General features: G+C 43.5%; 4 protein-coding genes and 1 long non-coding RNA gene across 15 annotated transcripts in view; 2 read left to right on the top strand and 3 right to left on the bottom strand.

Annotated features, from left to right (window-relative positions):
• LOC143372335 (uncharacterized) overlaps positions 1–5,450 on the top strand; it is a 28,010-nt gene extending 22,560 nt beyond the window's left edge. Inside the window, exons 2-6 of one of the 3 annotated variants that reach the window (XM_076818444.1) lie at positions 1,446–1,542; positions 2,708–2,893; positions 3,960–3,977; positions 4,709–4,877; positions 5,164–5,450. In XM_076818444.1, coding sequence (XP_076674559.1) covers positions 1,458–1,542; positions 2,708–2,893; positions 3,960–3,977; positions 4,709–4,854 — 435 coding nt within the window. In that variant the 5' untranslated portion in view covers positions 1,446–1,457 and the 3' untranslated portion in view covers positions 4,855–4,877; positions 5,164–5,450. Of the gene's footprint in view, positions 1–1,445; positions 1,543–2,707; positions 2,894–3,959; positions 3,978–4,656; positions 4,878–5,163 lie in introns of all 3 variants that reach the window. The other 2 variants (XR_013086281.1, XM_076818445.1) reach the window with 2 other exon arrangements.
• Positions 5,451–5,602: 152 nt separating this feature from the next.
• Surf6 (Surfeit locus protein 6) lies at positions 5,603–7,979 on the bottom strand. Its single transcript, XM_076818443.1, has 4 exons — positions 7,732–7,979; positions 7,599–7,652; positions 7,020–7,522; positions 5,603–6,334 (listed from the first exon to the last, which is right to left on the bottom strand). The coding sequence occupies exons 1-4, from the start codon at positions 7,847–7,849 to the stop codon at positions 6,113–6,115; spliced, it is 897 nt and encodes a 298-aa protein (XP_076674558.1). The 5' UTR covers positions 7,850–7,979; the 3' UTR covers positions 5,603–6,112.
• Positions 7,980–8,203: 224 nt separating this feature from the next.
• Positions 8,204–9,911, bottom strand: LOC143372333 (uncharacterized). Its single transcript, XM_076818442.1, has one exon. The coding sequence runs from the start codon at positions 9,571–9,573 to the stop codon at positions 8,575–8,577; it is 999 nt and encodes a 332-aa protein (XP_076674557.1). The 5' UTR covers positions 9,574–9,911; the 3' UTR covers positions 8,204–8,574.
• A 1,490-nt stretch (positions 9,912–11,401) lies between these two features.
• Positions 11,402–14,401, bottom strand: LOC143372336 (uncharacterized). Its single transcript, XR_013086282.1, has 2 exons — positions 13,826–14,401; positions 11,402–11,591 (listed from the first exon to the last, which is right to left on the bottom strand). It is a non-coding gene; the product is annotated as an uncharacterized LOC143372336 (long non-coding RNA).
• Exd (PBX homeobox extradenticle) overlaps positions 11,934–15,065 on the top strand; it is a 46,334-nt gene continuing 43,202 nt past the window's right edge. For 5 of the 9 annotated variants that reach the window (XM_076818435.1, XM_076818439.1, XM_076818437.1 and 2 more), the window contains exon 1: positions 14,429–15,013. In XM_076818435.1, the coding sequence (XP_076674550.1) occupies positions 14,799–15,013 (215 nt within the window). In that variant the 5' untranslated portion in view covers positions 14,429–14,798. Of the gene's footprint in view, positions 12,231–13,164; positions 13,386–14,428; positions 15,014–15,065 lie in introns of those variants that run through there. The other 4 variants (XM_076818433.1, XM_076818432.1, XM_076818436.1 and 1 more) reach the window with 4 other exon arrangements.

Here is a 15,065-nt window from a genome sequence, read left to right as displayed (position 1 = left end):
AAGCAAACTGTGCTCTCGCCTGCACCAGAAGAGAGCTCAATTCTGACATATCGATCTTGGGGGTATACACGTATCTTCCGTCAATACGATTCTTCCTCTTCAAATGCAGCGGAACAATGTCTGTACTTGAGCCCCGGCAACGAGTAGTCGGCAAATGTAATCCTGATAACGGATTCAGTATTTATTTAACTCACCGTGATGTTCTGCCCACACTGCGACAACCAGCAAAGCGCGCCAAAACGGTAGGCTGGTATGCACGTTCCTGGGGCACCCATTGATCTATCACCGTTTCGCGATTGTCAGAAACGTTGCCATCTTTGGTATTCCTGTCTGGGCATAGCAAATTTCCATGACACATCCACTTTTCACGACACAAAACCCGTTATTAACGACTACTTCGTACGCGCCGCGCTAGCAACAGCCATTTTTAATGTCCACTGACGCCGCGCCGCCTGGCGGAGGAAAGTGTAACCAACTTTTCGGGCGGGCGGCATATTTAAACGCATCTTTCGTCTCTGAAGTAGGGCTGGGACTATTTGTCGAATTTTTCGGTATTCGAATACTCGAATACTTCAGTTGCTCAATTATTTGGCGAATATAATTCGAAAATTCATGTATTCGAATACTATTCGAATATTTAAGTATTCGAATAGTATGGTGTGAATTATAAATCAAGTTCTTTAGGTTCATTTGTCAGGGTGAAATCTTGTAAGCTAATTTTGACCCACTTGACACCATACTATTCGAATACATCAGTATTCGAATAATAACATTCGAATACTCAAATATTCGAAGTTTATTCGTAGCATTCGAATGCTTGTAAAATATTCGAATATTAAATTATTCGAATAGTCCCAGCCCTACTCTAAAGGGACATGCAATTGATGAGAAACGTTTTTCTTCAAAATTCAACGACTGTATAGCTGTATTAATAGTTTTCGTGCCACGTTATTGTTAAATATACCGTAATGTCTCATCAATCGCTGTGTTTAAATTTATATTAGTTTATTCACTTTATTCGACAAAGTTATGCGTGCCTGTTGTACGTGAAATAAGCAGAGAACACAAGGCGTACCCCCGCAGCGTGAAATCAACGAGAGAAACCCCGAGGCGTGTAATTGCCGTCAGAGAGGATCTCAAAGCGAAAGTCTAAAATTCGGTGCTTCTGCCTGCGGTCGTTCTCCCGATCTCGGGGACTCGTTAAAAAAGCAGGATCCGTGAAAAAGTTGAAAAAACAGAGGATGAATTGGGAGGAGATGGGCCCGGGGCTGCTTTGACTTTTATTCCCTGAGAAATGGAACGCGGCGGGTAATCAAGGGTGAAAAGCCAGACCGCGAGGGTGCTTTAAGGCCGAGATACGAAAATCTCGGGATTCTATTGTGGGTAACGTCCAATGCCTTTCTGTGATTAATTTAGGTATTTTGGGGGAACGATTACTGTTGCAGATCCAAAGCAGAATGTCAGTGGAGGTGAGAGCGGGTCGACCGACGATGCCGACCATTCCACAGTCCAAGAGGCCAACGATTTTAGTCTATCCAACAGGTGAGGCTGCGCCAAATCTTTGAGGATTAATGGGCAGTTCGATTGCATTAAATTTTCAAGTAGTTCAAGTACTCTACAAAAGTGCCGTATACGTTATTATGGAAATTTCTGCCGAGGCCTCGAAGGATTGTAGGATAGAGGGAAAATCCGCGCAGACCAGTGAGAAAGATTTTGAAGGAAATGGAACGAATTTATGCAGAGCCTCCTCAGTGATTTCCAACAGTGGACATTTAAAGTGAACGTTGAAGTCTGAATTTTTCCCAAACTATAACACTGTCAGGACTATTCATAGTAGCGCGGACAGTCAAGGATTCACAGACTAAGTAGTCACCGTTCGTCTTTCAGGCATAGCGTGCAATTAACGTTCTATTCAAGTACGCAGCGACGTTGGCAAATTGGCTCTGCGAAAAGACTCGAAGAAGCATTCATTTAGGTATTACCGCAGGTACCAGTTCCTGTTGGTTAAGACTGCATCTTTTAATTTCAGCGAGCAGAAAGCAAAGCCGGGAAAACGGACTATGCTGATTCAAAGCCATATACAACGCCTATATGCATGCACATTATGCAGCAGCTTAAGCCTAGTTACTCGGGTATAAACATTAATATCATGAACCTGACTGCAGGATAAACCTCGTGCTGCTTGCATCGTTGAGCCCGAAATAAGTTGCCCTCGCGAAAGTTATTGTCTACGTCGAGATGTGATACATCGTAAATGAGCAAATACGCGCATCTTCTCCCTCTTAAAGATCCGACGCAGTTATTCAACGTTGGAACTTGTTAGTTTCGTGTGGTGGCAACCACGCCAGTTATTCTCCATTCTAGTCAGTTCGTATAACACGTTCAGCTCAGAAACCACCCCCAAAGCGGGAATAATAAGGCTTTATTAGGGGCGTGTATGTACGAATGCGAATTGGGTGTGTCTAACGTAGAGAAATAACAGACCACACTCCAGAGAGGTATTTATATTGTTCGATCGATAGAGACATCCAAAACCTATTGAAATTTAATCCGAAACGCGCTCGAGTCTTCAGCAGCGGCCACGAATTCCAGAAAACCTTGAACGAAAGAGCTTCGCAGCGAATTAAATTCACCACTGTCTGTAGACTATAAAATCGTCGCATTCCTCGATCGTCGATTTCAAGTTGCACGTGAATTTTCCTTTCAGTAACTCCGGAGAGTATCATCATTCCTATCGTGTCCTGCATCCTGGGATTCCCATTGTTGGCGCTGATGGTCATCTGCTGCCTCAGAAGAAGGGCGAAACTCGCGAGGGAGAGGGCAAGAAGGAGGAACTGTGATCTGGATCACGGCGCGCTGAGCCTGGTTCGTTTTAGCCCTGTCCATCGCTTAGGTGAGTTTCCAAGGTGAATTCGACCCATTCCCTGCGTTTGCTCGAACCACTCTGGTTACGAAGGTAACAGACGGGCCTGAACATCTGATATATTACCTTCGGCGAACACACCTCGGTACGCTGGCATCGTTGAATTTGTAATTACACGTACACGGGGCATTTCGTCTCACATGCACAATTTAAAACAAAAACGAAACGAGGTCGTGGAACGTTTCTATGCGCTTCAACACCCCCCGGCCCCTTTAACTGCTTTCATTCCTCCGGTGGTAGCTTTTCTACCCTGAAACATTGAATGCGTACGTACACCTGTATGTTTAAATGCATACAATTCTTCGCGCGCACACACACAGACACACCCGTATGCATTCAACCACACGCAGACAGCACAGACTAGCGGAAGATGTATTAAACCAGATGGAACGTCAGGTTTCAAAATGTTTCAAATCGCGCACGGCTGTGTGCCCTCTGGTGGAAATATTTAATCGAAGCGTTGGGAAAACAAACAGCAGGGCGCAAAAGCTTTTATCGGTTTCTCATAAGTTTCAATTACTTGTGCCTCATAGGCTGCGGTGGCTGTTGAACCGCACTTGTACTACTGTTGAAAAGAATAAACGCAGGGGGTTTGAAATATTCGTCGACACGATTGCCCCGTTTCTAGCATGGCCAAAGGCAGCCACATAGAAAACTTGATGCCCCTGATATATGGCTGGCTATAAAGGGTACACAAACTACTGCGACCCGTCATGGCTCCACGGGTCATAGATTTACGGGTTTCAAAACCTGACGAATGGCAACCCTTTGGTTGCTGCCCGACGCACACAGGAGTCAAGGTTCCAATTAACGCAGGACAAAGGTACGGAGGAGGAACTGCAGCCTTCCACCTTTGCCACGCGCGTGTACACGGTCGACGCGAAAGTGTTAACTCGGTAGAGACCCGACAAATTTTCCAGCTCGAATGGCGCGGCGTCAATTTACATTTATAACTCAAGCGTTGATAAATTAACTTCATCGAAAGTGTTTGGGATCGAAATACATATCCATGATTTTATTATCCCGTCAAGCGCAGCGTCTAAAGAGGATTTAGGTAAACCCTTTCATCAGCCTGAACGTTGCTTGACTCCGTCTCTAGAGGCGTTAGAATTTTAACGGAACCGCCCGCGGTTTCTTTTACGTAATGCGCGATAATTTGCCGCCGCTGCTGCCGTTGCGTAGTTAGCGTAGAATTTAATTAAAGTTTCACCGGAAGCTGCGGAAAACGCGCATATGAAGTGCACGCGACACGAATCTATCCACGGCGCGATAGAAAGAATCGCCGCGAGATCGACACGTCTTGCATCTGTAAGCTGCGTTCGCAATGCATTTAAATGACACTTCTGTACGAACATTATCTTACTGCAATTTCACGTTTGCAATGCAATCAAAGGAGATTAAACGTAAGAGTAGTTGAAGTGATTTCGTAGCTTGCCTATGTCTAGCCGCAGCTCTCGACGCAAAAGCATGAATACTGTATTTAACCACGTTTCCACTTCGCATGTAGCTGATTTTCCGATATATTTGCTCTGCAAGCCTAGCGGCGCATTTAATCGCATCTCGCATACCTACAACAAGTACACGTTAACGATTACACGAGTGTGATGACCAGTTCGAAATATCTGACATTTACGTTAGAATGCATCTAGAAGTTATTACTCGCGGTCTCGTTAGTGGACATTTATTCGATTTCCACAGAATGCTTAATCACTCGAGTTTATTTCACGTGATAGCGTACCTTTGTAATTCTGCTCGATGTACCGACGCTCCCTTTCTATGCGCCAGCTGGGATCGACCGTCCAACGAGGGCAGTGTCCTTGCGAAGTGATCGAGGATCGAGAGCCTTTCCATCCCTGGAACTGGACACCGTCGTCGAAGAGCGATCAGATCCCGAGCAAAGCACCGCACTCGAACTCAGCAGTCCAGATTAGCATCCAGCCTTGGTGCCGCCAAGGTTCGCATTTCCGTCGCACTCTCTTTCTTTACGATACGAGCATCCATACATTTATCCTACTCCTCTAATCCTCGAGAAAGCAGCATTGTCAACGGAACCACAGATTCCCTTCCGTTGGTTCACTCGCGTCTAAACAAACTGTCAGCTGAAACGTGTTCGAGTTCCTACATTACCGACGTTGGATCACGGTCCATCGTTTCAAGCAACGCGTACAGCTTGCAGAGAACGAAAACATTTGTGGAAAGAAACCTGCTGGAAACTGATCGTTGCTCCCTTTATTTTGCAGGTCTCCCCGACCATCGAAACCGGCGGTACCACTACCCATGGATCATAGCCCACTGTGGACGGCTTTGACACACGCCAACGCCGTGTCATCCGCCCTCGGAGATACCTAGCAGGAAGTCGAGGAGGGCCGATATATCGAAGCTCTCGTTCTCGATCTACCGATTATCTATTGAAATCGTTCGACCAGGGATACCCGTTACGACAAATCAGGTTCCGCGATTTCTGTCACTCGACTACTTACATGTACCGCGAAAAGTGCCACGAAATAAAGTGATTTTAAGCGACGCGAACATTATACAACGTAATATAAAACTCTCTAAACAAGTACCGTGCGTGTAACGCAAAAGCAGCGCGGGTTAAATTTTATACCGACAATAGTTGTATGGCATGTTACAGACATCTTGCTTTTTACATGGCAAAAGCTATTTAACACAATGATATACACGTACGCTACAAATTTATTAGTGTAAATAAGCGTTTGTTAATATTATGTACAAAAGAAAATTTAAGTGTGCAAATAAAGCATTCTGAACCGCCACATCGGATCTGCAACAAGGTACGTCTGTCTTCATAAAAAAATTCATATTTCCGCACAGGGCGTAATCGGTACGAGGATCTTAGCGGTCACGAATCACCGCCGCGCGTTGTGTAAATTGACAGCAATGATTATTATGTCAGTTATACATTAAAAACTATGTTAAAAACAATTTAATCGTGTTCAGATGTCAACAGTATTTCGCTATAAATTGCTCCTATATTATACATATGAATGTCGCTCTGCACAACTTCATCCTGAAATGATTACACACACACACACACCTTTCATCTCTGTCTATCAGTGATCGCTCTTGGCGTATCAACTCAAGTAGATTATGCACAATAAAAAGTGCATAGCACACGCATGTCTTACAAAATAAACGATTTAACCCTTAATTTCTAATATGCTACATTTAATATCCCGGAATGGCTCGTCCCCTTTTAGCAGCTTTTTTAAATTTCGTTACTTTCTTCTCATTTTTCCTTTTCATTATGTTTTCTTCCCGTTTCTCCTGCCTCTCCTGAATTCCTTTCTGTACGTTCTCTAATCTAGACTCCCACTTCTTAGCACTATGTTTCTTCAGATTCTCTTTCCTTTTAATTGTTCGTTTAAGTAACTCAGGATCGTCTTTCACCTGTAAGAATATAGCGATGTACAATTTTTAAACGTGCTGCCAATGTTATAAATAATACTGCATACACATTAACCCTTTAGCGCCGGCACCTAGATCCTGTTGAAGGAAAATTATCCCGTTTTCTTTTTATCATTAAAAATAGTCTGAATTTTTATTTTATATAGGGTCGCGAATTTCTTATGTTTTCTTACAAGGGGGGGGGGAAGTCAGGTAGTGTCTTACGTAATATTTCTTAATCTAATTTTCAATAAATACAAAATTCTATCATTAATGTTCCAGAAAAGTAGTATAGTTAAATTTCCCGAAACCGAGTTAAATGAATTATATAAACATTTAAAAGAATTTTAATAACTGAAAAAATTAAATGTAAAAAATATTACGTAAGAAGCGGGTTGCAATATCAAATCTTACGAATTCTTATACTGCGGGAGGGAGGGGGTAAGTAATCGCCAAAATTAGCCTTACGTAATTTAAGGACAGCCCCTATAAATCTGTTTCTTTCAGTGGTTAAAGTGCATAAAACAAATGAATACAGGATTCAGGTAGGTCCATAATTCTTTGATGAATAAAACTACTCAAAACATGTACTACTACTTAATCTGGTGCAAACTGCGAAGCAGCAAAGAAAGGGAATGTATCATATGATACCTCAGGCGCTAAAGAGTTAAAATGTTCCACTTCTTACTTTGTCACCACTGGCTTTCGCTAGGATAGATTTCCAGGCCTCTTTTTCTTTAATTTCTTGCGCTTTCTCCGCCTCTCCCAATTGCTCCATTTCTTGTAACTTTTCTTTCTTCTCCTTCAACTGGAGCAAAATTTTCTTTGGATCTTTCTCGCTTTTAGGCGGTCTCTTTTTAGTTCCAATCTCGGAAAAGTCGAACTTGCTGAAGACCATTTTTCCCTCCGAGTTAAACACGGGCTTCGGTCGTGGAATTTTAGGCGCTTCGCCATCCTCTTTCTTAATCTTAGTCATCCCAGCTGCATTCTGCTCTGTTTTCACCAATTTCTTTTGCATCATGCGCTCTTCCCTTTTCGATAACTTCTTCATTTTGTTCTTTAAACTCTTCTTCAAATGCTTCTCCTTATATCCTAGCTTCTTAACGTTCTTTAATCCTTCGAGCTTAGCGTGCAACTCTTCGAAAGTCTGCGCCCTCTTCACTTTTCTGCTTAGATTTGGATAAACTTTGTCTGCAATATAAAAAATTAAGGAACTTAAAAAGGCCAAACGATCGCGATCGATGGAGAAGTATCAATGAATAGGAACCTTTTGTTGCAGCTTCCACACTTTTTGTTTCTTCATTATCGTGCTCCTCTGAAACTAATAAGGTGTTAACTTTCATTATTATTAGAAGCATCATGTATATTTCAAAGGTTAGGTCATTTCTTGGTAGTTTTACCTAGCTTGGACACAGGCAAAGGCGTTTTTGAGAATATTTGCGAGATGAACTCGTTCTCCTGGTGCAGTAACTTCTTGACAAGATTTTTGTCAAATGGTTTTGTCATTTTTAACTGCATATTTTCTACAATACACGTGTGCAACGACAGAATGTAAATAATACAACGTCACGAATGAGTGAGCCACAGGCACGCTCTCAGTTTTCAAAACTGTATGGCGTGTGCTCTGACGCATAGGTTAGACTCTAACCGCTAGAGATTTGCCTGGATTTCTCAACTACGGCGCAAACTCGCAAAGAGAAAGGACCTTACCAATCGACAAATAAAATTTATCAACAATTTCGTGCTGGTTACATATTTTATTTTACAAACACCGTTCAGTACAGAACTATAAAATTCGGGTGTATTCCGATCGCAAGCGCGTATATGCTTACATCAACTATTTTTACAAATTTTCAATGGGGAAATATAATCCCTGAATATCTTTAAAATTTATTCACGTTTTGTACAATTCTATATAATACTAACATACATTAATATTTGTACAAAATGAAATGAGTCCAGTCTTAAATATAATGTCCCCTGAAGTGTTTGGCAAAACTTTACCAGCGTATTCTACTAATCATACTAATGAAGAATGTGATGCTTTTGTAGAGGAAACAGGGCTCGGCACTACCAACCCATTAATTGTGTATAGAAATGAATAAACTGCATGCAATTTCCACAATCTGTGGATAAAGCTTAATTATACATTGTAGGAAGGCAAACGAAAAATACAAAATTGTAGGCATAAATTAGTAAATTGGAGATCGAAAATGCATCTCGCACCGATAAAAAGAACACGATTACAGTGAACGAGCTTCCTGCGTTAGTTTCTGAGATCTTAAAACTATAAGATTATTTCCACGTAAGAGGCACATATCGAATTCTGTCTCGGTCGCTACTGCTTCTGTGGATGATTTAAAATACACATGGCAATACTTTATCCCTGTTTTTGGTATTGTCATCATGAGCGATACAGATATTGGATTATATTTCTCGAAAAGGTGTAATATATAGTGTATCCCTATGCTGGGATGAATATTAGCTACAATTACTTCTTCGGCTGGAATAATTGCTGACTTTAACATAGAAAATCTTTTATTACATTTTGCGCGCCTCTGGTCGCTACAAACCAATGGTGGAATCTCGTTTAGATGAATTATCTCATCGCTTCTCTTTGTATTATCTTCAGCAGCGCCTGAAGAAAACGAAGTACTCGACGCAGCCTTTTGCAGCGCCTCTTGTTTAACATAGTGTCTTAAAGATGACGTTTTGTTGCTACTTCTTCTTGAGCTGATTATGCTGTTATCAGAACAGCTCTCGTTGTCCACTGTGTCGATCTGAAATGATTTATCATTGCTACCAAATAACGATCTTGATTCACAGCTATCAGATCTTTTCTCCTTCTGATTGTAGGAATATCTCTTCTTTGCGAGAATGCTCTTGTTGATGTCTTTCAATGGATCATTGAGCCCATGCGCAAGTAAACTTTGATTCAGTGTCCCTTTATCCTGGATGCTTAGTCTCTTGCTTGCACTATTCATCTGCAATTTTTTCTTATGCGGTAAAATTTTTATTTGCGCATGATTTTGGAAGCCTTTGATGCAACGTATGCTGTCTTCCAGATTGTTGTATTTTATGAAACATAACCCAAAAGGTTGCCCACGATTGTCTACGGACAATACATTACCGTAAGCAGAGAACTGCTTTTCGATATCACTTAATGTTAGTCCTGCATTATTTGGGAAATGTAGAACATAGGCACCGTCCTGTTTTAGATCATAGTATTTATCATATTCCATGTTTGAATAAGATTGTTCTTTAAAATACACCGACTTCAGTTATTGTACTATAACGGGTTCGAACTTTTCTTTCTCTTTTTGTTTTGCTTTCAAATTTCACCGACTTATATCACATCACCCTTGTTGGTTATACCGTTGAAAGCACGACAGATTTCGACATGCTTCCTTCCAGATTTCAGTGCCGATGCACGTCGGTGCTTGATACAGAATATGTATATCAGAATTGAATTAAGAATGAGTAATGTTGTGATATGAATAGTGCGGATTCACTGTGTAAATTTCAAAATTTGAAGTACCGAGCGGGTAACGTGCAAACGGTCAGAATGATACAGAATCAGTGATGCCAAAATCGTGGGTTTTCGGTTCGGTCTTTTATACCGAGTTCGGTACCTCGCACTGACTCCGCACTGGTGTCAGAAAATGACTTGGATTGGTTGTTTCTGATAGAAACGAAGATAGCTCTGTAAGAATCAACAAATCCAAGTCATTTTTTGGCACCAGTGCAGAGTCAGTGCGAGTTACCGAATTAACTATTAGTTATTGCTAATTGCTTCGTGGTGGCATTTATTACAACGCCCCCGATAGGAGAACATCTCATTAACTTTGAAATTCCGCAAGAAGGTACATACATACATACCGCGCTGATTCACGAATTAATCGTTCATTGCTGAAACGAATTAATAGATTCGCATAAAGATTAATGCACACTGAAGACACTCGCGTTAGTCAATTTGTGTACGAGTTGTATATATGTACAAGGGGAGCGCCTTCCAGCTTTCAGGAAAGCAGAAAAAAACAGCTGCCTCGATTGCTTAGAGCCTAAGGACATTGGGAGAGCCGCGAATGTATACACGAAGGTTCACACATCGCTTGCTGATACCTCGGCTCACTGATATTCATAATATTCGACATAGCATAAGGGGGTAAACACGGATAATGCAGCGATCTGTATACCGACGCAATTTGGCCAGAAACATGGGTTTGGGAAATTACGTTTTTCGTCCTTATATGAACAGATTTTGGATTAGGTGTGGGCTCATTCGAAAGACGAAGGTTCAATGGAGCGCGCTCTGGTCATAGTTCAACAAGATGGTGTTGATATCTAATAATATGAGTGTCTAAAGAAGAGCAAAAATCGACAAAATACACCCGCATAATCCAAGTATTTTTAGGTCACTAAAACAGTTTTGTGACTCAAACGGTGACCAAAACCACCTTCTTTCGAATGAATCTTTATTCAGCTTAAAATCTTCTTACATAAGGACGAAAAACGTAATTTCGTGACTGCATTCATATTTCATACAGACGAGTTCCGACATATTGCCGATAATACAGAGTAAGTCACGTGACAAATTTAGGTCAGATAGTGGACACGAGATGGCGCCTACTCAGGAGGACTGCCAACGTGGAATCATAGCAAAACTGAAACGTTAGCTTGACACATATGCCACAGTAAATGCACGATGCAGTCTGATACAGAACTGCTGAGAACTGTATGCATTTACTAAATTAACGCTTTTACTGTAACACATACGCATTATTTAAAATAAAAAAAGAGAGATTGAAACTTTTTTACTAATACTGGAAGTATTGATTTACTGATATCATATTTTCAGAATGTGTAAGTTACAGCCAGTGGTGCCAGAATCCTGGGTTTTCGCCAGAGTTGGGCAAAAGTTTATCTAAATATAAATCTGAAATAACGAAAAGCAGATAAAAAAAATTTATTCAGCTTTTATCATTTATTCGAAGCCTTGGAAAAAGCTACGAATAACTTTCGTCAGCATTGAGCTCAGGCAGGAGGTCGAAAAAGGTGTGATGTTTAGGATTTTTTTTCGCAGAAACTATAAAACTTTATTCAAAAAACCTTGTTTTGTTTGAAAGGTAGTACATTTAGCTATGTCTCTGAATTTTGGCGTTAAAATTTTTTTATTAATAACGAAGTTATTTACAATCTCCTAGATGTCCTGTTCGAAAGACGGGTTTGCGGTGACCACGGTTACTCGAAAGTGGATTATCTGAAATCGAAAATTTAAAAAAAATTAGTTAATATATTAAATTATCTAGTCCTTGGATAAAGGGTTTTTCGAAATATTGATTTAGGACAAAATGGCAAATGTTGAAACGTAAAATGTCGATTTTCGATTCTGGCCGAATCCGCAGGAGGAAATGTACCCAGAGCATTTATGCTAAAAGTAACATCGCATAGACGAAATTTACGTCTTAACGTAATGCATCTTAATGAATACAGCATCTAACAATTGATAGGTAATAACTAAGAGAATGTCGATCCTTATGACGCAGGGTACAAACATAAATTGAAGTGCTTTAATATCAACTAAATGTGTGTTACTGAAATCGTGGTTGAATATTCGTACTTTCCCGCGTCAGAAAAATGGCTGAACGGGTGGCCATGTTTTTGCGACAGACTTGCGCACTGCAGCGCTCGTAATTTACATTTTCTAAGCACGAAGTCCTCTCATTTTGCTCGTACGACGTTCGGCGGGGCAAGATTACAGTTAAATGTTTGGTTTTGGTTATTTTCTCTACAAGACCCTGTACAGTAACGGCACAGACGTTCGTGGTCGAGCGTTAGCGGTGATGAAAAAAAAAGAAGTCGAGGGAATGGGCGGAGTTTGCGCCTGTCGGTATACGAGGTAAAGGACGACTTCTTTTTACAATATCTTTACGAGTTCTCCGACTGATCTACCGATGGTGTGCTCGAGGATTAATTGCGACGCATTTTTACGAATGTTCGTGAAAAGTTGAAAGCTACTCAACACAGGTTAAGAGAACGCGATCACGGAAAAGTGGCGAGGTCGCGTCGTAAATAAAGTGGATGCGCACGCGGGACAGTAACAGGCAGGAGGAAGCGAGAGGAACGCGTGAGTGGAAGAAGGACGGAGATGAAAGGAGCGTTTTGATTGGTCGAGGCGGCTGTAATGGCCGCCGATTGGCGCACGCACGCGAAGCACACAGTTGCGCACACGGACGCACGTACACGCGCGAACATCAGCAGCGTAGCAGTCGCTCGCGGCCGAGAAGAGTGAAAAGAGCGACAGAAACGGCCGGTCCGCGCGTTGCCTTGTAAGGCAGAGGGAGAGTTGGTGTGCGACGTCCGTTCGCGAACGGCTCGAAGAACACCGATTTTCCTCAGCTTCTGCTTCTACGACGATCACGTATCCTTGCCGAGCAGAGGAAAGAGCGAGTGAAAGGAGAGTGCGTGCGGGCCGGGCGCGACGCCGACCGTCGACACAACCGCGTATACGTAAATTCCGACAATCCGACAATCCGTCAAGTTTATAGCTGCCAAAGCTGAACCATTCTCATCATCCCCGAGAGTCGTGTGTGTGTATGTGCGTGTATACCAAACTCAGAAGCCCACTTATTAGACTTACTAAACAGGAGACGCGGGAAAGCGAAGCTACGAAAGAAAAGGGGAAACAGAAGTAAAAAGGATAACGAAGGGCACATCGAGAGAGGTAAAGGGAGAGAGTGGAGCGAGCCAGCGAGTGAGAGAGAGAGAGAGAGAGATAGAGAGGATAAAGAGAAGCAGAGACCGAGTTGAAACGCCAAACGAGATACGTAAGAGACAAAGACCACGGCGTCATAACCTCCAAAGCGAACCGAACGTGCCGTTCCTCGGAATCCCAGTCTTCGTAGAGTTGCTTCGACACCAATTTCGTACACAATATTTACGGAGAGATTATATTTTTGCAAGTGTATGTCTGCTGCCCGGGCTTCCATGTATGAAGTGTCGCACGAGTGAGAGAGAGGAAGAGAGCACGTGCACGGAACGTATTTTCCTCGAGGTACAGCAGCAGCCGTCGTCGTAAAGTGAAAGAGCGGGGCGGTTGTTCGTACGGTCTGTGGGGACGAACGGCTGAGTTGTCAGTCTTTCGTTTCCTCGGCTGTGATCCGCGCGTTTTGCAGTGACGCCTCGACCTGATCGAACCATAACGCCGGTGTGTCGCGAAAAAATGTCGAAATTTTTGGTATGCGGTACGAGTCCACCCGAATCTTTTTTCACCGTTTCTAGTTGCACCAACGCGGTCGCGAGCGTGGCTTCTGATGTATCCACATGTTCCGCGTCGTTGGGGGTTTTGTTGCGCTCGGTAACCTAACCTAGAGTCACGCGCGTGTTTACTTGCTAATTATATCTATCTACGATCCTTTGTCTCGCATGACAAATGCAAGATTTGCGACCTTTCTGCGAGAACGCACACTGCCGCGCGTTCTTCTTCGCCAGTACCTTGCTACCTTGAGAATCGCTGGCCAGCCACCTTGATGATACCCTGTCGATCTGTCTCCCAGGACGACGACGTACCGATCGCGTTGGTGCAGTCGAAACGATGGGCACCGGTGACGGTGGCTTCACGCACGTTTCCTCCCGGTTGACCGTCTCCTGGTCCCGCTACTTCGGGTGGTTGGCGGTCGAGCTCCCGGTTCCCCAGGTGTCGCGGTTTTTCCACCCTCGTTTGTAGTCGCTTCTTGGAGTCGTTCGCCGTTTAACTTCCACGTTTCGTTTCCGCACGAGGTCGACGCACACTATGGCGTGCACAAAAATATTCGAGGTTACCCAATGTGGGGACGAACAGCTGAGTCGTCCGCCTTTTGGATCGAGGCTGGTCCACTCCTGCCAGATACCTCGTGTCGAGGGATGGGATTTATAATTCAGGGCGATCTACCACGAACTACTATGAACGGCAACAAAGGCTGTTTCAGGCTGTTTATTCGCGGAGCTCACGCGTGGTCTCTTTGAGAGGACGAGGTACAATGGCCGCTCGCTCCTCTCCGCTACATCACGCCACGAGAGGCGCTTCCAGCGCCTGCCTTCGAACGTGATGTAGCGGAGAGGAGCGAGCGGCCATTGTGCCTCGTCCTCTCAAAGAGACTACGCGTGAGCTCCGCGAATAAACACCTTTTGTTACCGTTCATAGTAGTCCGGCCTGAGTTATAAATCCCATCCCTCGACACGAGGTATCTGGCAGGAGTGGGCCTGCCTTAATCCAAAAGATGGACGACTCAGCCGTTTGTCCCCACAGGTCGTGTTTTTCCGCGACACCTGGTATACGATAGTAGTAGCCAATCCGCGAGTGTTGTCGTCGTCCCGCTGTGTGAACGAATTCGCAATAAGGCCAGAGAAAAGAAAAGCGGGAAGTGGAGGCGGAGGTGGATAATATTGTCACTGCTGCGGTCCACGGTTGGTGGATGAAAGTGGCAGGATGCTGCAACACGGTGGATCAGGTGTCGGTTTGATGGGAGGAAACCAGGGCCAGGGGGCCCAAAATACCGCCGGGTACGGGAGCATGGGGCCCGTCGATGGGTCCGCGAGCCAGGGCCAGGATCAGGCCGTCGAGGCCAGGAAACAGGACATCGGTGAAATCCTGCAGCAAATCATGAACATCACCGATCAGAGCTTGGACGAGGCGCAAGCGAGGTTGGTCCCATTCCAGATACCCGATCAGCCGCCATTTTTTAATACCTCTCGC

This window comes from Andrena cerasifolii, chromosome 8 (genome assembly GCF_050908995.1).
Source record: "Andrena cerasifolii isolate SP2316 chromosome 8, iyAndCera1_principal, whole genome shotgun sequence".
Lineage (NCBI taxonomy): Eukaryota > Metazoa > Arthropoda > Insecta > Hymenoptera > Andrenidae > Andrena > Andrena cerasifolii.
This window is presented reverse-complemented; position numbering and strand designations above follow the sequence as displayed.

Excerpts from the sequence above, each read along its gene's own strand:
- Surf6 (XM_076818443.1), bottom strand. The coding sequence starts at position 7,849 with ATGCAGTTAAAAATGACAAAACCATTTGACAAAAATCTTGTCAAGAAG. Across the intron at positions 7,523-7,598 it reads TGTGGAAGCTGCAACAAAAG|ACAAAGTTTATCCAAATCTA; the intron begins GTTCCTATTCAT and ends TTTATATTGCAG. Across the intron at positions 6,335-7,019 it reads CGAAAGCCAGTGGTGACAAA|GTGAAAGACGATCCTGAGTT; the intron begins GTAAGAAGTGGA and ends ATATTCTTACAG.
- LOC143372333 (XM_076818442.1), bottom strand. The coding sequence starts at position 9,573 with ATGGAATATGATAAATACTATGATCTAAAACAGGACGGTGCCTATGTT.